This window comes from Microcaecilia unicolor, chromosome 6, assembly GCF_901765095.1.
Source record: "Microcaecilia unicolor chromosome 6, aMicUni1.1, whole genome shotgun sequence".
In the NCBI taxonomy this organism is placed as follows: domain Eukaryota; kingdom Metazoa; phylum Chordata; class Amphibia; order Gymnophiona; family Siphonopidae; genus Microcaecilia; species Microcaecilia unicolor.
The window spans coordinates 98586057-98609492 of record NC_044036.1 but is presented as its reverse complement, the minus strand read 5'-3'; the positions used below and the strand labels follow the sequence as shown (position 1 = coordinate 98609492).

The 23436-nt window shown below is 44.8% G+C and overlaps 1 protein-coding gene across 2 annotated transcripts in view; it reads left to right on the top strand.

The window, feature by feature from the left end:
- The first annotated feature begins 14299 nt into the window (after positions 1-14299).
- AXDND1 (axonemal dynein light chain domain containing 1) overlaps positions 14300-23436 on the top strand; it is a 134163-nt gene continuing 125026 nt past the window's right edge. Inside the window, exons 1-4 of one of the 2 annotated variants that reach the window (XM_030206601.1) lie at positions 14300-14567; positions 15128-15359; positions 15900-16081; positions 19826-19926. In XM_030206601.1, coding sequence (XP_030062461.1) covers positions 15233-15359; positions 15900-16081; positions 19826-19926 — 410 coding nt within the window. In that variant the 5' untranslated portion in view covers positions 14300-14567; positions 15128-15232. Of the gene's footprint in view, positions 14568-15127; positions 15360-15899; positions 16082-19825; positions 19927-23436 lie in introns of those variants that run through there. The other variant, XM_030206602.1, reaches the window with a different exon arrangement.

Genomic DNA, 23436 nt, shown 5'->3' with positions numbered 1-23436 from the left:
CCTCTTTAATGAATGCCAGAGTTTAGTTAGCAGTTAGTATGAACCAGACTAGGGATATGAGAATAACCAATGTTAGATGGGGCCTCTTGGTCTCTAAGGGAATCCAGTCTAAGCTATAGATGAGACATCAATCATAATGAGGAATGTAAGAGACTGGAGACCAAATGTCTGGCTTGAGGGGCCCCAGGTCACAGGTCAGTTTAGGATGTCTGGAACCTATGTAACTGATATTTCAAAAGTAATGATTGGTTGAGGCAAGGTAGCCAATCAGTTTCTTAACCAATTGGGAGTAAAGGGGGCTAGGCTAGGAGGAGGGCTTAGGACCCTATTTAAGTGGGAGCAGAAGCAGTTTACGTCAGAAGGAGCTCAGAAGAAAGAGAAGGACAGAAGGAACAGACAGAAGAAGGAGACAAAGACACAGAGAGCTGAGAGAAAGACACAGAGAGCTGAGAGAAAGACACAGAGAGCTGAGAGAAAGACCCAGAGAGCTGAGAGAAAGACATAAAGAGCTAAGAGAAGAGAAGAGAGCTAGAACTGATGTCCTGCTTTGTTTGCTGGCAAATAAAGAAGATTACTCTCTCATTCTGGTGTGTGCTGTCTGACTCCTGAAGCATCACAAATTCCTATCTCAATTCCTGCAACAATTCTTGGTGGCAGCGGTGGGATCCTGAATCCTGCATTAATCCCAGCACCCAACTGACTGGAGAACATTCGCCGGGTATGTATTTTGTATTCTGTATTTTGTATTGTAATCCTAGCTAGGAAATTGTAAACCAGCCCCTCAAGAAAATTGAGGAAGGAGAATCTGATCAATTCTCAGCAAAGGCCCTAGTACCTTCTAGTCGCGGGGACTAGAAGCGAAAACGCTTGAGCTTATCTGTATTTGAGAAATCTGAAATTGTTGGGTGGGATTTTCTGTATGGAATGTGTGATGCGTGAATGATTAACTGAGTGCGGACTTCTTATAGCTGCATTTCCAATTAACGCGAGTTCAATTGGTCAGCAACGGAAGGAAGCGATTGTTGTCTGTCTACCTAGTGTCTCGAGAGTGCAGACCCCTTACTGCATTCTCAAAAATTCCCTCCCTTTTTGTGTGTTGTAACTGTAAGCATTATGGGTGGGACATCATCTAGACAAATTGTTACCCCCCTAGATTGTATGCTTAGAAATTTCAAGAAAGGCTTTTTAATTAATGACTATGGACAGACTTTAAGCTCAAGTACTTTAAGAACCTTGTGTGAAGTTGAGTGGCCATCTATGGGAGTGGGGTGGCCCCCTAGTGGCAGCTTAGATATTGAAGTAATCCGGAAGGTCTACAGCATAGTTGTAGGAGAACCAGAATATTCTGAACAACTCCCTTATATAGATTCCTGGGACAGCCTTGTGACTGACCCTCCCTCCTGGTTGAAAACTTATATGGGATCCCCAGTAAAATTCATGTTAGGCCGTGTTCAAAGAAAGATTAGAAAATCTAAACTAGAAGAGGGAAAGAGCCCCAGGAAGCTTACCACCCAATCGGTGGCTTCCGCCCCTACCCTGTCTGAGAAACCCATACTCTCTGATGACCCCTCAGACCTTGAGCCACCACCTTATGGCCCATTGTTGGGGTTCCGTGCCACCCCCAGAGATCCACGCCGCCCAGCCCAAGCCTCTCCAGCACAGGCTTCTCCGGATAGTTCTTCCCCTCCTGTGCCAAACCTGCCACACCCTAGGTTGGACTTTTCACCTGGCCTCTACCCTTCTGTGCCACATCCTCCCCTGTTAACCTCTGTAGACCCACTTTGGGCTCCACTCCCTGACTCCTCAACTCCTGACAGCCCAGCCTCTCCCTCTAGTACCCCTACCCACTCATTAGGGGCCCGGCATCCCTTTCAATGGACTGAATCACCTGTGACCACCTCTCAGTCTATGAGTACCCCTCCCCATCCCTCAGGGGTTCAACACACCTCCACTGAATGGGTTAGACCCGCTGCAATTACCTTTGAGCATGATAGGAGGGTAGCTCCTAGCTCTACCTCAGGTTCCATTCCCACCTCCTCGAGGGTTCTGCCACTCCGACAGGTAACTACCACTCGACCGGATCCTAATAATCAGGGTCAGGTTATACAGGCACAGGCCTATCAGTATGTACCCTTCACAACCACCGATCTCCTGAATTGGAAGACGCATTATCCCTCTTATACTGAAAAGCCTCAGGCAGTGGTGGACCTAGTGACTAGCATTATGGCCACCCATAACCCAACCTGGACTGATTGTCAACAACTTCTCCTGACCCTCTTCACAACTGAGGAGAGGCGGAAGATTTTGCAAAATGCTGAGGCCATCACGCGAGAGCGTGTCCCCGGGGGGATACAGGACCCAGAGGGATGGGTTAGAGCTCGGTTTCCTCGCGCAGCTCCAGATTGGGATCCAAATGATGGGCAGCACTATGAACTGTTGTCTGGCTATTGCCGGGACTTACTGGAAGGTATGAGGAAAGGCATAAAGAGGCCCATTAATCTGGCAAAGGTCTCTGAAATTCTCCAAGGGGCAACTGAATCCCCTGGGGCCTTTTTAGAGCGACTAATTGAAGCCTACAGAACATACACCCCATTTGACCCTGAAGCCCAAGAAAACCAGAGAATGGTGAATAGCGCATTGGTGGCCCAGAGTATGCCAGATATCCGGAAGAAGTTGCAGCGTCAGGAGGGATTCGCAGGGATGAATACCACCCAGCTAATTGAGATCGCAACCAAGGTTTTCATTAATAGAGATCAGGAGGTGCGCCGAGAGGCTGACCGGAAGATGCAGAAGAAGGCCGACCTTTTAGCGGCAGCCATTACTAATTCCACTCTTAATCGAGGTCGACCTCTAGCTAATGGGAAGCCAAAGTGGGACCCCGGACCACCAGCCAGGCCCCGAGATTCCTTCAATCAATCCCGGCCAAGGGGGGAGAATCCCAGACCAAGATTGGAGAAGGATCAGTGTGCCTATTGTAAGGAAAGAGGGCACTGGAAAGATGAATGCCCCCAGAGGCGCCAGGGACTGAGAAGGGGACCAGGAGATCGAGGAAGCCGAGGCCGAGTTCGAGAGGGAAGATATGAGCCTCCTGAATCTGACATCATCGGGATAGCCGAGATGGCAGAATGGGACGAATAGGACAGACCGGGTTCCTACAAACTGGGCTCCCAGGAACCTATGGTCAAGCTAACTATAGGGAGCCGCTCAATTCCATTCATGATTGATACAGGAGCTGAACATTCTGTTGTGACGGAGCGATTAGCGCCTGTGTCTGGAAAAACTGTCCGAGTGGTGGGAGCCACGGGGGTGCAGAACCGGAGGCCCTTTCTGACAACCCGTAGATGCCAATTAGGCTCACACATAGTCACTCATGAATTCTTGTATATGCCAGACTGTCCAATCCCTTTGTTAGGTCGAGACCTGCTGTCCAAGCTTAGGGCCCAAATTTCCTTTGACTCTGATGGCCAGACTTCAGTCTCCTTTCGGCCCCCAACATCCAGCCCTAAGGGTATACTGAGTTTCTGTTGCCCTCTTGAAGAAGAATGGCGGCTGCATCAGTCGCAGGGCCAAGTTGACCTACCCCTGGCAGACAGCTTTCAGGTCAGTGGGGTATGGGCAGAAGATAATCCCCCAGGGTTGGCCCGAAATATTCCTCCTGTACATGTAGATTTACTTCCAAGTGCCCGGCCAATCCATCTTCGCCAATACCCAATTCCCAGAAAGGCTCTGGAAGGGATTCAAGCACATTTGAATCGTCTGTTATCCCATGGAATTATTCGACCTTGCCAGTCTCCATGGAATACGCCACTATTGCCAGTTCAGAAGCCAGGGACTGAGGACTACCGGCCAGTCCAAGACTTACGAGTGGTCAACAAATCCACTATTTCATTACATCCTGTAGTGCCTAATCCATATGTCCTGCTAGGATTGATACCTTCTGGAGCTACCCATTTCACGACACTAGACCTAAAAGATGCCTTCTTTTGTATTCGGGTGGCCCCCGCCAGTCAATTGCTTTTTGCCTTTCAATGGGAAAACCCAGTAACAGGAAGGAAGCTTCAGTATACATGGACCCGCCTGCCACAGGGGTTCAAGAATTCCCCCACCATTTTTGGGACTGCCCTAGGACAAGACCTTAAGACTTTTAAATCTGAGCCTTCCAGGCGAGTTTTACTCCAGTATGTAGATGACCTCCTGATTGCAGCAGTGACCCAGGAAGAGTGTTTTGAGGCTACTAGAGAATTGCTGGAGCTACTCTTGGATGCAGGCTATAAGGTCTCACGCTCAAAGGCCCAACTCTGTCAGTCAGAAGTGAAGTATCTGGGCTTCTGTATTTCCCAGGGAAGTCGGAGACTGGATGCTAGTAGGAAGCAAGCGGTAGCTGCAATCCCCCAACCCAAGTCCAGAAGAGAAGTTAGGGAATTTCTGGGAGCAGCTGGATTCTGCAGAATTTGGATTCCAAATTTTGCATTGATGGCGAAACCCCTTTACCAAGCCACAAAGGGGGGTGAAAAGGAACCATTTGAATGGGGACCTACTGCTCAACAATCCTTCATTGCCATAAAGAAAGCCCTACTCCAAGCCCCTGCGTTAGGCCTTCCTGATGTGGAGAAACCTTTCTCATTGTATGTCCACGAGCGACAGGGGGTTGCTCTGGGTGTGCTGACCCAGATGATGGGATCCTGGCAGAGGCCTGTTGCATACCTGTCTAAACAGCTGGATGGAGTGGCTAAAGGATGGCCAGCCTGCATGAGGGCCATTGCAGCAACAGCCTTACTGGTCCAGGAAGCTGATAAGTTGACCTTGGGGCAAGAACTGGTTGTTAAAGTCCCCCACGCAGTTCTTACCCTCATGGAGTATAAGGGCAACCACTGGTTTACAAATAACCGCATGGTTAAGTACCAAGCTAGCTTGTGTGAGAATCCACGGATACACCTGGAAACAGTGGCTACATTCAATCCCGCCACTCTTTTGCCAGCATCTGAGGGACCACCGGATCATGACTGTATCCAAACCATGGATGAAGTGTACTCCAGTCGACCAGATCTTAAAGATGTTCCGTGGAGGGACCCAGATGTAATTTATTTCACAGATGGAAGCAGTTATGTGGAGAACTCCAAGCGATTGGCAGGCTATGCTGTGGTGACAGAGGACAAGGTGATAGAAGCAAGAGCCCTGCCCCAAGGAACTTCAGCCCAGAAAGCAGAACTTGTGGCCCTCATACGAGCTCTGGAGCTAGCAGCAGGACTGGTGACCAACATTTATACTGATTCTAAGTATGCTTTCACAACCCTACATGCTCATGGAGCTTTGTATAAGGAAAAGGGACTCATAAATGCTGCAGGCCAACCTGTTAAGTATGGACCCGAAATACTTCAGCTGCTAGAGGCTGTGTGGGCCCCTAAGAAGGTAGCTGTCATTCATTGCAGGGGACACCAAAGAATAGATACTCCAGTGGCCCGAGGGAATCGCCATGCTGATCGGGTGGCCAAGGAAGCTGCTCGAGGACCCCCAGCAAGTATTGTGACCCCCCTGTTCCAAATCCGATTGCAAGAATGGACACCTATGTATACCCAAATGGAAGAGAAATGGGCTCAAGAAGAAGGTGCAGTAAGGAGACCTGATGGCTGGTTACATCTCCCTGATACCAGAGTTCTGGTGCCACGCCACCTAGCTTGGCCTGTAGTGTCTCAAGCTCATGACCTATCACACTTAGGGAAAACAGCACTAGCCCGTCTACTCAGTCGAGTAGTGGTGCTGGAAGGATTGGATAGTCTGGTTGCCACTGCCTCTGCCCGATGTACTCTCTGTGCCCAGAATAATGCTCGTCAGGGACCCCGTATTCCACCAGGAGTTCAGTCTAGAGGTCTAACACCCTTTGAGTCCCTAGTTATAGACTTCACAGAAATGCCCAGGAGTGGTAGGTTCCGATACCTCTTAGTCATGGTCTGTACCTTTTCTGGGTGGGTGGAAGCATATCCTACAGTCACTGAGAAAGCCACAGAAGTAGCTCGAGCTCTCCTTAGGGATGTCATCCCCAGGTATGGACTGCCCCTTGCCATAGGTTCAGATAATGGTCCCGCCTTTGTTGAAGCTACACTTCAGGCCCTGTCCCGCGCATTGCGCATTACCTGGAAATTGCATTGTGCCTATCGTCCCCAGAGTTCAGGGCAGGTTGAGCGAGCAAACAGAACCTTGAAAAATAGCCTAGCAAAGATTTGTCAGGAAACCCAACTGAAATGGCCACAGGCACTGCCACTAGCCCTCTTCCGCCTCCGATGCACCCCAACTAAAGGAACAGCCCTCTCTCCCTTTGAAATTGTGTATGGGAAGCCCCCAGCCATTTTACAGGGAATTAAGGGAGACATAGGGATTTTAGGGTCTGCCCAGGTGCAGGAGCAGGTAGCCCTCTTGGGGAAGATAATTTCTGAGCTTCAGTCTTATGTGAGAGAAATAAACCCTGTCCCCTTCCAGGCTCAGGTACATTCCTTCCTGCCAGGGGATAGAGTTTGGGTGAAAGACTGGAAGCTCCAGCCTTTGGGGCCCCGATGGAAAGGACCTTTTACTGTTTTGCTTTCTACCCCTGCAGCTGTGAAGGTCGCAGGGATAACTCCATGGGTCCATTGGTCTCGAATTAAGTCTGCTGACCAGACTGAGCCCAGCACGGATCAGACGGAGCCTAAACAGTGGAGAGCAGAAAGTGATCCAGCGGAGCCATTGAAGTTGCGCTTGACCCGAACCAAAGAATCTACTAGCTGAAAAGAAGGGTCAACTGCATACTGCAGGAGCGGCTGAACTTCGGCTTCATACTGAGACTCTTTCTGTCCAGATTCTGGCTTTCTTGGAATTTGAAAGCTTGATCCTTATCAGTTGAGGGTCTATCCCAACTGGTATAAGAACTCAAAGACTGAGAACATTATATGAGAGTAATCTGTGATTAGCACAGACTGTTGAAATATTATTGCTTAATTAGTTTGCTGTATTTGTTTTAGATTAGGAAGAAAGAAAATGTTAGTAGTTTGGATGCTTTTGTTGTTTTCTACTCCTTGCCTCCTTGTTCCTAATACCCCAACTCGCTCCAACCTTTGGTTACACTCAGTCCAGGAACTAATTAGCCAGGCAAAGATTACTTCCCCTTGTATTGTGTGTTCCCGATTTTCTCCTTATACCACAGATGTCCCAGCTGTTCCTGTCCCTGTGCAACTCCCAGCTCTTATACCTCCCTACTTTTCGAGTTCAGGCCCTTGGAGCCAGGATTATACTTGGTGGTCCTTTTATAATGCTACTTCCCCCTCTGACTCTTCTCTAAGGCCAGTTTTACGTCTCCCTATCCAGCTTCTGGAGTGTTTTGTTTAACAAGAAGCATCTCAACTGTTCTTCCCATTCCCTGTAACTATACTAATGTTCTCCTAGAGAAGGAGGAACCTGTGTGGGTAGTTTCTCCAGGTACTCCTATGTGCCCTACTACCATACCTGTAGATTATGACCAAGGTGATTATCTGGCTCCTAACTATACTACTGAGAAGACTATAGTGTCCCATCCTATTTTCTACTTTCATAAGTCCCCGGGGGATGAAGGGGTTGCATCATATGAGCGGTCTGTTACAATTGGGGATTGGCACCTATGGTGTGCAAAGTCTCCATTTCTTCTTCGTTCCCCCTGGGATAGGGGCTCGCATTATGGGCATCCTAATCTCCATCCTGTGCCTACATTTATTGGGAACTTTCGTCGCCCTCTCCTTGGTCATTACTGGCTCTGTGATAATGTCCTCCACATGATTCTTCCCTCCACATATGATTTTTGTGTATTGGTAACCTTGAATTATTTTCCTAAAGTTATTCCTCTTAAGCCACTATCCCCGCACCGCTCTAAGCGGGAGGCTTTGTCCTTACCCTCCTCCGTTGCCACAGAGGATGAGGCGATTGAATTAGCCCTCCAGTATATTAATTCTACTTATCCTCTGACTAAAAAGAGACTTGTAGCCCTTTCTGCCACGGCCTGGATTCCAATTGGAGGCCCGGTAGCGGGTATTACTGAACTAGGTATGGCTACCCGGAGACTTCAATCCCTACTCCATGTTTTAGTTCATGAGCTGAACGTGGTAGTCAATGCATTGCAGGATCAAATTAATGAATTAAGTATAGTTTCTAGATATAACCGTATGGGCCTTGACTATCTCTTTGCAGCTCAGGGTGGCCTCTGCACAGTGCTAAATTCTTCAGAGTGCTGTACTATTGTCATAAATAGGACGCATGTAGTTAGGCATGCCATGGATAAAGTCCTACAGTTGGCCAGCCTTAATGTGGAGGATTACCGAGGAGGATTAGACCTTACCTCCTGGTGGTGGTCATTGACCTCCTGGATACGTCCCTTGTTCATTTCCCTAATAGTCTTAGTTTTAGCAGGGTTTTTGTTTTGTTTCCTGGCCTCATGTGCTTCGGCAGTATGCCGTCGGACCTTAACAAGTAGGGTAATGGTAATTCACAAGTCCATTCCTAGTTAGGATCACTATAGTCTCCAGAGTTTGAGATGTGAGACTTATCTCTGCATAAGCTGATTTTAGTCTCAAAGGGGGGAATGAGGCAGTGGACAAAGAAATTATATATATAAGAAGTGATATTAACTGTTAAAATCTGGGGTTTAAAAGTGGTGTTTGAATTCCTATTTCAAAATCAGCTTTTTACTTTGCAACTGAAGTGAAGGTATGCCAGATGTTTCATATTATTTCAATGTCTAGCTGCCGAGCTAAGGTTAGGAAAGGTCAGTGAGAAATGCAACTCTGTCCCTTGTGAATGCCAATGCTAGCTGGCACAGCTGTAAACTATTATGACTGAACAAAGGAATGAGCTAGATATATTGTAGTTTACAAGATAGAAAATACTATTTAGAGAGAGGCAATAGATTAGTATTTAGAAGTTCTGTTTATATTTAGGATATGTCTTATAAGAATGCTTATTTTAGAATATGTTTTATTCTCTGTAATTTCTATGTAGGATGTTGTTCAACTCTGTGTTACTTTTAAAATGATCCTTTGTCTGCTGTTTAAGGCTGCAGTGAGGAGATCAACATGTGTTTTGAGTTTTCTGTGGTCTTAGCTAGTTCTGTGTATGGAGCTGAGAGGTGAAAAAGGTCAGAACTAGTCAGCTCTCTTCTCCTTGATTAATTATAGGTAAAATGCAGAAATGGTCTTGGAAGCAATAGCCTGATATGTATGCTATTAAGTAAGACTGACTTTTGACCTCTTTAATGAATGCCAGAGTTTAGTTAGCAGTTAGTATGAACCAGACTAGGGATATGAGAATAACCAATGTTAGATGGGGCCTCTTGGTCTCTAAGGGAATCCAGTCTAAGCTATAGATGAGACATCAATCATAATGAGGAATGTAAGAGACTGGAGACCAAATGTCTGGCTTGAGGGGCCCCAGGTCACAGGTCAGTTTAGGATGTCTGGAACCTATGTAACTGATATTTCAAAAGTAATGATTGGTTGAGGCAAGGTAGCCAATCAGTTTCTTAACCAATTGGGAGTAAAGGGGGCTAGGCTAGGAGGAGGGCTTAGGACCCTATTTAAGTGGGAGCAGAAGCAGTTTACGTCAGAAGGAGCTCAGAAGAAAGAGAAGGACAGAAGGAACAGACAGAAGAAGGAGACAAAGACACAGAGAGCTGAGAGAAAGACACAGAGAGCTGAGAGAAAGACACAGAGAGCTGAGAGAAAGACCCAGAGAGCTGAGAGAAAGACATAAAGAGCTAAGAGAAGAGAAGAGAGCTAGAACTGATGTCCTGCTTTGTTTGCTGGCAAATAAAGAAGATTACTCTCTCATTCTGGTGTGTGCTGTCTGACTCCTGAAGCATCACAAATTCCTATCTCAATTCCTGCAACAATTGTAACTGAATAGATATGGATGAGCTGGAGTGTTTAATGGGCTTCAACATTAGCTTCAGAACTTTTAGTACAAGAACAGTGCTGGGCAGAGTTCTATGATCTGTGCCCTGAGAATGGTAAGGACAGATCAAACTCGGGTATACATAGAACAGTGCTGCAGTGGTGTACCAAGGGGGGGGGGGGGGGGGGCGATGGGTGCATTCTGACCCGGATGCACGCCGCTGGGGGGGTGCCACGCGCCTGTCTGCTCCATTCGTTCCATGCTCCCTCTGCCCCGGAACAGGTCCTGTTCCAGGGCAGAGGGAGCATGGAACGAGCGAAGCAGACAGGCGCGCGGCACCCCCCAAGCAGGTAAAAATGCACCCGGGGGTCCTTTCGCCGGGGGGAGGTGGCCTTTCGCCAGGGTTGGGGGGTCGCGCTGGGTGTCCTTTCGCCGGGAGGGGGGGGGGGGTCGTGCATCGGCGATCCGCCCTGGGTGTCAGTCACCCTAGGAACGCCACTGCAGTGCTGGGCAGAATAAATCTATTCTCTTTCTTCTCCCACCCACCCACTACTCAGTCTCTGCCCCCTCTCTCTCCCCACTCCGATCCACCATATGCCCCTTCATTCGGTTTCTGTCCTCCTTCTATCCAGTGGCTGTCCCTTCCTGTACCTGTTACCTCTCTCCCATCCAGCATCTGTCCTCATTCTCTGCCCCCTTCCTGCCAGCGTCTGAGCAGCTCACTCCCTCCACTGCTCCAGACCAGCAGTGACAAAACAATGGTCAGTTAAGGCGGGGCCACACTGAAGATCTGTTGCTGCCAGCTCTGCCTCAGACTAGGAAGTGATGTTGGAGGGGCAGACACTGGCTATAAATGTAATAAATAACCACATATTTAATGTGTTCACTCTAATTGCATTTTTCAGTACATCAAAAATAGAAATATTCATGCAAGCAAGGCAGATTATATATATAGAGAGAGACGAGAGAGAATTCAAGAAAGAAAAGTGGAAGAAAAATTGTCACTGCATTGTACAACTACTTAAGAACACATCTGTACCAGAATGAACCAGAAAACTAAATCCCTAATCCCACAGGAAATTGGAGGAACAGCACAGCAGCTATGGCAATAAAATGTTGGATGCTGACACCAGACCAGAACTTAAAACATTCTTATTCCAAGATGCATTTACTTAAATACTTGAGATATTTTACCTATGTATATTCCCTACCACTACTTATTTACTTAAGAGCACCCCTATTGCGTATACCCCCCCCCCCCTATCTTTCTTTTTTCGAATAATGGCGTTCCTCACCCTATCCCTCACTTTCTTTCTATTGTATGTCTCACACACGCTCTCTTTAGTTAACTAAGAAATTGTAAATCGCCTAGATGGCTCTCCGACTGGCAGATTTGCAAATCCCAATAAATTTGAAGCTATAATCTGAGCAGGAACAATAACCTACCACCAACAGAACCTGGCAATAAATTCATTTTAATGCTATTTTATAAATTATTTTTTCTGTACCACTAGCTGTTATGCTCATATTCAGTGGGATGATTGCCTAGTCTATTTTAAAGCACAAGAAACAGACGTTAATAAACAAAAAGCATAAAGTAATACTTTTTTTTATTTAACAATCCATATAAGCGTTAATTTGGTCACCATTCATGTATACAAGATAGACTTTTTATTTAGTTGTCTTAAATTATATTCAGAGCAATTTAATTTCATACGCCAAAGAGAGCGACAGCAGGAAAACGCCAGAAAATAATAGCTTCGCCACTTCCTGTTTCCGGCCAGGGGCGGGAGAGAAAGCAATTTGCGAGATTGTTGGTAGCAACCAAGGAGGTTGAAGAAAACAGGAGACGGGGTGTTCCTATCTAGTCCATTATACGAGCTGAAGCCAGTAGGCGGAGCCGGCCGGCAGTAGGCGGATCTTTAGGTCACCCAATACAATAGCGAGAGCCAAATTTCAGTGAGGATATCTTGTTTCCTGATGGGTTCATCTTAACTGTTGTTGTAATCTGCCTAGGAAAGCCTTGTGTTACAAAGATGGAATATACTGAAATTAAATGGAAGTAAAATTAAACTCTCCTTTCATTGGGGCATACAGAATCACATCTGCATCTGTTTTGTAGAAGTTTATATTTTAGATATACAAATGGATTATTCTGTTTTAGGCATGTTTCAGGGACAAGTGGTTTTATAAGTCAAAATAAATATTTTGTTTCATGCAGATCTCTTTTGTTTAAACATAACTATTTGGGATTCTGCTAGGTAGTTGTGACCTGGATTGGCCACTGTTGGAAGCAGGATACCAGGCTAGATGGACCACTGGTCTGACCCAGGATGGCTGTTATGTTCTTAATTAAATGGGCTATAAGCCCCTAATGCAGTCCGTTGGTTTTCTTATATTTTGTTCTTGTGATGACTTATACTGTGCCAAAACTGAGAACTCTTATCTCTTCTATCTGGTCAATAATAAAAGGAGCTGATTGTGAAGACTATCCACCCTAAAAGGTTGTTTTCTAGTTGTACATGAGGAATTGTGATATTGAATAAATAAGTGTATGTTTGTGTCCCTAGTCATGCATCCGAAGGTTATATAATCCTTTCAAGAAAACCAGTAAATCATTAACTTATTAGTGGAACATAACTACAGAGGCATGGTATGGTTGCATTTTCAATGTGGTAATACTAGGGCCCAGCTAAGGAACAGGTTATTTTGAGTTAGTCTTCACTGGACCAAACTTGCTTTCAGTGTGCCATCACCATCCAGTTGGATAGGCAGTGTCTTAAAAGGTGGATTTTTTTTTTTTTTTACATTTCTATCCCACATTATCCCAAGCAAACTCAGGTTAAATGTGGCTTACATTTGAAAATACAATGAGACAGAATAATATAATTCAGTTATATCATGGGAGCAAGTACATGGATATGTCTGAAACATTTAACAAAAATGAGATTACCATATTTACTCAGCAGGGCATTTAAAAGTCTGTCCGTTAATGATGCTACATGTTCAGAAATCATAGCCATAAGTATAGACAGATATTCAAATATTATCCCATGCATACACCAGAACAAGCATCCATACACAAATTGCAAAAGTAAACAACAACTTTTACAGAGTACATCCAAAATTTTAGTTTTCTCATTTCCATCTTCCAAGATTCCAGACAGCAGATGCACAGATCAGCAGGACCCAAAGCAGTCCAAAACAAGTAAAAAAAAACCAAAAACAGAACCCCCACCCTCCACAAGAACAACAACAATCACCCTTAGGATTCACCTTTGGGTTTACAAAGGAAAACTATGTGCATACAAGAACTGGATAAACAAATTAAAACAAAGTTTACAGCAAATGCCATTAATATGTAATACTTGGTATTATGAAACAGTGATGGAATAGTCACATAGTAAGTAGCCTGAGCCAACAGATTTATTTTCCATTGAACATAATTAACTTTGTATGATCTTGGTCGCTAATTCCATCAGTTGCCCAGGTGTTTGAACTCACCGACCCTCTGTGGGACTTGGGGATCTGATCTTTAGGGGGGGAGGGAAATTCTTGTTAATTGCTACGCACTCTTTGCATAGAGGTTATCAAAATGTTGCAAATTATGTGTATGAGTTTCTCTGTTAAAAACTTTAATAAAAAGATTACAAAAAAAAAAGGCGACATGTTGGCACATTTAGACTGCTTCAGGACAGAATTTCAGTATGAAGGAAACCCCTACCTCATTATTCAATACATATCTGAGAAATAGTAGTAATAGAAAAAAAAAAGCAAGTGCATTTTTATAGTATTCCATCGTATTCCACAAAACAAAATGGAGCAAGTTCCCACAGTCCATCTTTCCATATTTGTCTTTTAATGTAGGTACAGGGAAAAAAGATGTAAAAAGCTTCCAGTTTCAACCTAAGTATTTTTGTTTAAATTGTACTTATAAATAGTAAGTCTGATTGTTAAGTACCTGATTCTTATAACATGGTGTCTGTTTTGGTGGCCCTTTACTAGGTGAAAACATCTCTGCACGAATACAGGGACTCCTTATAGCCAGCCCCTCTAAATTACCCAATAATTTAAAATGTAGAACAAATTATTACTAACCCATGAAACCAATACTTCCTCTGTGATCCGCATGCTGCACAAGCCAGCATGTTTTAAAATATAAATGAGATTAAATAAATATGCTACCTACCAACAAGAACGATAACGAGGATGCAGCAGGTGATAGGTTTGCTTGCTTTGTTTTGAGTGTACTAGATGACGACAGAGCGAGGAAGAGGAAACATAGACTAAACAAAGTGGCTTCAACGTTTTGACGTCATCCTACCTCCTGTCTTCTTCTTCAACCTCTATAGTGGCAACTTCATAAGCGTTGGATTTGGAGTTGGGGGTGGGGTTGAGAGGTGCTGGATCGCGGATTGGGAGGAAAGGAGGAGACGTTCCGAGGCGGAGAGCGAAAGCGAGAGGGAGAGATAGTAGACCACGGGGAGGGGAGATCATCAGTCCTCGAATGTAGGAGGAGGGGTGCCCGTGTTAGGGCAGCTTAATGCGTGTGATAACTTGGTATCTTTGAAGAAGGGTGTCCTGACTGAGGCAGTGCCTGGTTTAGGGAGAAGAGATCACAGGACCGTGGAGTGAGAGACAAAGTCTAAAGTAGATCCATACATGTTTTTATTTAAAAACTGGTAAGTGCAACCTTAAACTTCATACGTTTTATTAGCATTGTGTAAAAAAATATGCTTTTTTTGATAGTACAGTACTAGAAAAGGTTGAAGAGTTAAGGCACACTCTTATGGAAATGTGGAAATAATTTGTTTTACTATCATGGATAAAGCGGTGTGGTAGCTGTACTAGTCCACTTTTAAAAGTAATAAATAGAAACAAAGCAAGTCTTATTTTCTTTTATTTATTTGTTTTGCTTTTCTATTTATGATATTATTATACATTTTCTTGAACTCATCAGAGTATCAGATTCCTTTTACTCCAGTGTCTTTAAGATTTGTTTTTAGAGTACTTTTATAATAATGAACATGACTGCACCACTTTACCTAGGTAACATTTTCATTAATGTTAAACACATTTGACTTTAGGAAATGTGCATCCTCCCTTTGGAGCAATGATGTTATAGAGGGCCCATCTCAAAAATTTCTGCCCAGGTCCCTTGCTGTCCCAGCTATGCCACTGACTGTAATTCAGGGTTGTTAATATACTTAGACTTTTATTTGTCTTTTCCCCCTGTCTTTAGGCTTCAGCTTGAAAACGCAGAAAATTGGTTCTAGTATAGTGGTCCTTGGATTTTTTTTTTTTTTTTGGCAGTGTGAAAGCCTCAGGGGAACTGTAAACATTCATTATGTCCCTGACTAAAGTGCCAGTGTCCATGTCACCAGCAGTGTCAAAACAAGCAAATAGAAAAATGAAAAACATCCTACCTATGTCACCGTTTGGAGAAGAAAAGGCAAATCGATGTTTATTAACAGGTACAACAAATACAAAAAAAATGGCTGTTAATTGTTTATTAATCTGAAATGTGCATAGCCATTAGCTTTGTAGCTGACAAGTTGACTCACAATGCCATGACATTTATTTTCTGTGTTGTTTGAACTGGCAGTTCTTTCCTTGCTTTTTGCTACTGTAGCAGGAGCATAAGAACCTTCACCTACAATGATGCTTATGGCCTTGTGCTAGATAAGTGGTAGTAAAAGCAGATCTGAGAAAAGTTGTTACACAACTTTAACAATGGTCGAGTAATCTATAATTAAAGATGCATTTGTTAAAATCAGGATGTGGAAGAGGGTGCTAAACCCATCTTCAGTCTCATTATTTGTGATGCTGTTGGTTTAGTTAATGAAAATTGCAATATATTATGGCTTACTGGTATAAGTTCATTACTTATGTTGTATATGAATGGCCTCAAGTTTTCTGCTAAACTTAGGCATCTTCAGACTGTCAATCTTACAAGAATGTAGGCTCCTCAGTAGCAAACCCAAGCTGATGTTCAATCTTCTGCAACTTTACAGAGCTCCCGGAATTGAGGGAAAAGTCAAATACCTTAGGACGTAGGCAGTTGTCTCCAAGCGCTATTCAGAGTGATTTCATTCCTGAAGAGATCCTCAGTGCTCTAACTTCTGCAGCCAATGCTGTCGATAACCCCAGTTCTTTTATAGAAGCGAAAAAAAGGCAAATGACCCCAAACATCCAGGTAAGTCTTTTGGGTTACGTGGGTTCACTCTGTCAGCACTGGGTGGGCTGGGAATAAGTGCCTCAAAAAATAAGATGTATAGAGTCAGGAGCGAATGGTGACTTTATAGCCTACAGTTACATAGTAACATAGTAGATGATGACAGATAAAGACCTGAACGGTCCATCCAGTCTGCCCGAGAATGTAAACTCATTACATAATGGATGAGGTGACACAACATATGTACACCTGATCTTGATTTGTCCGTGCTATTTTCAAGGACAATGCTGGGCAGAAGTCTGTCCTACACTGTCCTTGTACTAAAACTTTTGAAGTTGTGATCAATGTCCTTGAAAAGCTTCATTCCAACCTATCCAAATCCAGCCACGATCAGGGCACAGACTGTAGAAGTCTGCCTAGTACTGGCGTTGCTTCTCAATAATAAGTGTTGTCACCTAGTTTTCGCTAAGCTGCTTTGGATCGATTCCTTCTAAACAGGATTCCTATGTGTTTATCCCACGCATTTTAAAATACTGTTATGGATTTCATCTCCATCTGCCGCATCAGGACGTCCCAAGTATCCACCACTCTCTCGATGAAAAAATACTTCCTGACATTATTGCTGAGGTGGCCTTCCTTCAACCTCAATTCATGTCCTCTAGATCTATCACTTTCCCTTTTCTGGAAAAGTAGGGGTGGGCAATGATTAAAATTTTTTATCGCAATTAATCGTACAATTAAAAATTTTAATCACACAATTAATCAAACTTAATCATGACATGCATTTTGGGCACATGCTTTTCCATTTTTTTTTTAACGTTGACCAAAACATCATTTTGAACAAATGCTCACTGTGGCTTATTTTCCTTCACAACATTTATTAAGATTTTGCTCACACCTTTTTCAGTAGTAGCTCAAGGTGAGTTACGTTCAGGTACACTGGATATTTCTCTGTCCCAGGAGGGCTCACAATCTAAGTTTGTACCTGAGGCAATGGAGGGTTAAGTGACTTGCCCAAGATCACAAGGAGCAGTAGTGGGATTTGAACCTCTGGATTTCAAGACCAGTGCTCTAACCACTAGGCCACTCCTCCACATGTTATTCAATTAGGGGTGGGCAACGATTTAAAATTTTAATCAACATTGATTGGGTATTAAAAATTTTAATTATATAGGGGCCTTTTTACTAAACTGTGTAAGGGCCTATGCGTGTACAGCGTGCACCAAATCGGCACTACTGCCTGGCTAGCGTGTGAGCCGGGCAGTAATTCTGAATTTGGCGTGCGAATCCCGCGGTAGAAAATAACTTTCTATTTTCTGCCACAGGCCACTTCCTTGGTGGTAAATAGCAGTGGGCGCATGGGTAGCGCGTGAGACCTTAAAAAATGTAATTGTAGTTAAAATTAAAAAAACATAATTGCATTAATAGTGCACTAAATGCCCACCCCTACGGAAAAGGTTTGTTTGCGGATTAATACCTTTCAAATATTTGAACGTCTATCATATCATTCTCCTTTCCTCCAGGGTATACATGTTCAGGTCATCAAGCAGTGGCGTAGCCAAGGGTGGGCCCGGGTGGGCCCAGGCCTACCCACTTTGGGCTCAGGCCCACCCAGTAGCAGCACACCTATGAAGTGTCTGGCAGGGATCCCCAAGCCCCACCAGCCGAAAATTCCCAACAACTGTCCTTCCTGCATACCAGCCTTCCCTCTAATGTATTCCCACCTATGTGGAAACAGGAAGTTGCATCAGAGGGAAGGCTGTGGGGCCAACATGAGCAGTGTGTATTAGTTGCTGCTCACTGCCGGTGAAAATCTGCTATTGAAAAGATATGCAGGGGAGGGGGATGTTTGAGAGACCAAATGGCATGCAGGCGAGAGAGGGAGAGACCAAATCACTTGTGGGACAGGGCGGAGTTCTGATGCCCACCCATCTTGGGCCCAGGCCCACCCAAAATTGGGTGTCTGGCTACACCCCTGTCATCAAGTCTCTCGTACGTCTTGCTATGCAAACCGCATACCATTTTCGTCACTTTTGTTTGAACCGCTTCCACTCTTTTTACGTATTCAGCAAGATACGACCTCCAAAACTAAACACAGTACTCCAAGTGGGACATCAACACCTTCTTTAGACACTGATGAACGTAGTGATTGTAAAGGATGATGGAGGTTGGGACTGGGTTAAAAATTCACCATAGGTTTGTTAGTTTTAGTAGTGTTGAGAGTGTTGTGGGGTTTTTTTTCCTCCTTATATTGGGAGTTGTTTCCCACTACTGCATTTTGTTTTGCCGTCTAATAGAACCCTGTGATTAGTTAATCCCATTTAGTTTTTTTTTTTTTTGTAAGTCTATGACTTTCCTCAGGGCAGTTGAGGCTTCAGTGTTTATTTAGAATTATGATTAAAACAGCAATTATAGTGCATTGTTTAACAGTTCTTTGAGCAAAAGGTATTTATTTAGTTGATTGAGGATGTAATGAAGAAGCAATAACAGGGGAAATCTTACCACTTAGTACCTTTAAACACCACCATTAATACTTTATATCGAATTTGATATCCTGCAGGTAACTAATGGAGGGTTACAAGTGTAAGATATTCAAATTAGATAATCCACAGATCAATCATGCAACTGCATTTTGTGCTGATTGGACAGATTTTAAAAATCTTTTAGGAACCCCCATCAGTAAACTATATTACAATAATCAAAGTGTGGGTGATGATACTTTCACAATACCATTCGAAAACATCCTGGTGTTAAAAATTATTTTAAATGTCTAATGATCTTAAGTTTCAAGAAAATTGTCCCAGTTATCTACCTTACGTATGTGTTTTTGCATGGTGAGTGTCTGATCTAATATTACCCCTAATGATTTAACTTTTTGAACAAATTGTATCTCCACATCTCCGATGGTACAAGACTTAGGAAAAGATGGAATTGGAAAACTACTTAAAAACATAACCTGAGTTTTATTCATGTTCAATTTGTACTGATTAGTTTTGACATAGGCACTAAATCAATGGCTAATTTGGGGGCATACTGGAAACAGCGAAGATGACTCAAAAGTAAGTCTCTTGACAATGCTTGATGAATTCAAGTTTATAATGACATTGTATGTCATCAAGCATTGTCAAGAGACTTACTTTTGAGTCATCTTTGCTGTTTCCAGTGTGCGAAGATTTGTGTTCTTCTGTGTTTACATGGATTAATTTGGGGGCATTCCAGGGGTGGAGTCAGTACTTGGCAGGTTAAGCAGGGGCGCAGTCAGCACTTGGCTGGCTAAGCACATAAAAGTCAGTCCTTTCTTTATGCAGTGCCCCATAGCTGGTTAAATGCGAAATATTGCCCTTAACTGGCTATGTCTTAGCCAGCTTTGCAAACCCAGAAATTCAGTGCTGAAGCCTGGACATGGCTTAGCATTTATTTTCCAGGCGTAATACCGTCCGTGCCAACAAAATACTGAGACCTGCCAGCTGAATATCGACTCCGTGATTCATACAGTTCACATACAAACCTTTTGGGGTTTTTGTATTTTTATTGAATCTTTGAAAAGAGAAAGCCTTTTGGAAACTCTGTGTGTAGATTTTTTTTTTTCCTGGAGATAATTTTCAATCCTGCTACAGATTATTTTGGAGATTGTTTGTTAGTTTCTTTGCTGATTTTCTTTTTCTTTTTTTGCAATTGACTGAATGATGGTACCATGTATCACTTTGTTCTGAGATCAAAATGTGCTCCTCACCAAACCCCAGCTTCTGTGTGTTTGTTCCTCAGAGAGGGATACGAAGTACAAATCAGCTCTGGCATCATCCGGTCCGCAGGAACAAGTTCAAGCACTTAACAGAGCAACCCATTTGCCTGACAGGAGCAGGAAGGTAAATGAGAGGGAGCTGTTGGTTGGAGATTTAGGTACTGAGTGGGGAGGGAAAGGAAAAGGAAGTAGTGAAAGGTGGTTTGAATCAGGGCCCGCCCAAAAATAGTGGATCGCAACCGCAGCTTCAGGTGAGTCTTCTTTTCCCTCCCTCACCCCCACCGCAAAGCATCTTGGCGCCGACCGGCAGCGTTTCAGACCCACTCCGGAGCCTTCCCTCTGTGGCTGCTGAGAATCTCTTTCCCCTCCCTTACCCCTGCCGTAAGCGTCTGGTTTAAATTAAGGGCGCGGCCAGCAGTGATTCGCTGAGCACTCCGGAGCCTTCCCTCCACCACGATCTGCCCTCTCGGAAACAGGAAGTTGCGCTGAAGAGAGCTCAGCTGATCGTGGTGGAGGGAAGGCTCTGGAGCAGATCTCTTCACCTGTGAAGCGATAGTGAGGGAGGAAAACGGAGTGAGTGGCTGTACCTGTAGGGTGGGAGAGGGACAGGCTGGTAGACAGTGGCTTCACCTGCGTGGGGGTGGGAGGTGGGGGGGGGGGGCTTGAGGCCATAGGGAAGGGATTGGAGAGAGGTTCTGGACCTTCAAAAGGGGGTTGGCTGGAGAAAAGGGAGAGAGATTCTGGATCTGCAAAAGTGGGGAGATGGCTGACTGGAGGGAAGGGAGAGAGGTTTGGGACCTGCAAGGGTGGGCTGGCTGGCTATAGGGAAGGGAGCCAGGTTTGGGACCTGCAAGGGGAGAGGTTGCTGGCTGGAGGGAAGGGAGAGAGTTTTGGACCTACAAAGGGGGGTGGTGGCAAGCTGGAAGGAAGGGAGGTTCTGGACCTGCAATGAGGGGGGGGGGGGTGGCTGGCTGGCTGGCTGGAGGCAAGGGAAAAAGGCAAGGGAGAGAGGTGATGGACCTGAAAGGGGGGGGGGAAGATGGAGGGAAGGATGAGAGGTGCTGGACCTGCAAGGGAGAGAGGCTGGGGGCTGGAGGAAAGGAAGAGAGTTGTTAGACCTGCAAGGGGGGCAGGCTGGAAGGAAGGGAGAGAGGTGCTGGACCTGGTGGGAGGGGGGCTAGAGGCTGTAGGGAAGGCCTGCAGGGGAGGCTTGAGGGTACGGAGAGAGGTGCTGTACCAGGAGGAGAGATTAGAGGGAAGGGAGAGAGATGGCGGATCAAGGGGATGAAGGAAGAGGGAGACAAATTGTTTAACCCACAGTGGGAGAAAGAGCCAAAAGCTGGAAGGGAGAAGCAGAGTAGCTGGATAGGTGGGGACGGAGAGCAGAGAGAGACATTGGTGTGAGTGAGGAAGAAAGGGGAGATACAGAAACAGACGTGAGATGCTGTATTGGAATGACATATGAACACAGAGGGGTGATGCCTGACAGAGAGGGGGGAATATGGGAATAGAGAGGCTATGCTGGACACTGGGAGGGAGGGGTATATGTTCACAGGGGAGAGATACTAGACATAGGGGACAGTAGGAACTCAAAAGGGAGATACTGGGCATGTGAGGGCATAGGGACACAAGGGGTGATGCTGGACACAGGGGTAGGGGATAGAAGGGTGGTGATGGATGCAGGAATTTGAACATAGTGGAGATACTGGACAAGGAGAGAGAAGAAATGACAAATAGACAGGAGACCCTGGTAAGTGAATGAAGACAGAAGAAAGCAGAAACCAGAGATTAGAACCAAGCTGATTTGAAAAATAAAATAACCAGACATCAAAAGGTAGAAAAAATATTTTGTGATTAGAATATGTCACATTTGGAATATACATCTTGCCAGAGCTGGTGTTAGACATGGCTGGAGCCCAGGCCATAAATTTGGGAGGGAACCTCAAAGCCCATCACCAGACTGCACTGCCTTTAGCTTCCATCATGCTTGTGGCTCTCTCTGGCCAGGCCGCCAGGGGACCAAGAGCAATTGCTCTATTTGCACTCCAACACCATCCCTGACACGTACTATGTTTATATTTTGCACAGGAGGAAATGCATTTCTTTCTGTATCTCTGGTATTGTATTACATGCAAGGTTTGGCTTTTTGGGGTTTTGGTTATATTTATGTTTATACTTTTTCGTCAATTATTCTATATTTGGCATTTTTATTCCTTGTGTGTGATTGAGGTATTCTGTTAGCATGAATTTTCTATGTAGCCTTCTGTAGTAAGTTTGGTTTGTTTAGTTTTCCCAATAGATGTATTGATATTTTACGGCCCCACTGTAATATGTAGGGCAATGCCTTTTTCATAGGTAGGATCCTTCTTTTGGAAGTTAGTACTGGCATTGTAGATTTGCACAAGGTTATGAGTGACATTTTGTTTTAAAGATTTACTATATGGTGGCTGTTGAGATTACAGTGAGTTTTATGGGGAAACTAGTAAGAAAGGCCCGTTTCTGAGGCCAGTGAAACGGGCGCTAGCAAGGCGCTTTCGTTCCCATCCCCCTCCCCTTGATGCTGGACTTAGACTTACCCTCCGTGCTTCAGGGTGGTCGTGGTCGTGGGCGCCCCTCCCTGGCCGGCGCCCCGCCCCGTGACGTAGAGAGTGGCTGGCTGGCTCCCTCGCTGCCTGTGACTTACAGCCTGCCCGGCTCACTCCCTCCAATCGTCGTCGCGTAGTAGATCGATGTTTGACGCGAGGGCGGGGCAAATAGTAATGGGGCTAAATTCCGATCTCTGGCACCTCACAAACCGGAAGTTGCAGCTTCATTAGAATGTTGAGGTAGGCAATTATGTGCGGAAGGGGCGTGGCTGTGGGTGGGTCTATCAGTGAGAGTGGTGCATGAGTGACAGTGAGTGGTGACAGCCTTAGTGCAGGGCTCCAGGGTTTCCCTGCCACAGAGTGATCTTCAGAATGTTTGAGGTAAGAATTAATATAGAAGATGTCCTAACTCTGCTCTGTACCCATTGGGGGAGGGACAGGGGGTTCTGTGGATGCAGAATTTATTTGCCTTTAATACTAGACTATACTTTCTGGGATCATTTCTATAGCGTGTAACTGGAAAGATATGTTGAAAAGTGTGTGGTCTTGCTATACAGGCTAAGTATGTATGTTAGGGAACCGAGGCTCAATGGAGGTGGAAGAGTGCATGCAATCTCTTGTACTTCCCCCTGAAGCCTGCACTGCTACCCTTATTGAAGTTATTGGGAGTGGGGTAGAGCTGGAGCATGGGGTGGGGTATCAGGTGGCAAGTTTTTCAATTTCAAAAAAGTTGGCAACCCTGGTGCCCACCCATCTGACCTATTGGCCCACCCAAAAATTGCTTTCTGACTACGCCACTGGTTTGAATTAGAAGTTCTGAAAGCAGCTAATTAAAGGGGAATCGCGTGCATCCTCAAAGCAACTGAAACTGTAAAAGATTTTTGCCTTTCCTGTTTGTTTGGGCATCTAGCCTATGCAAATTAACTGTCTCGATTGTGGATTTGTTATTTTGAGCCCTTATTGGCAGCCACCTGGATATTTGCATTATTTTGAATCCCTCTTTTCCACACCTGTCAGTTTAGCCACTGCAGCAGCAGTCCTCTGTTGGG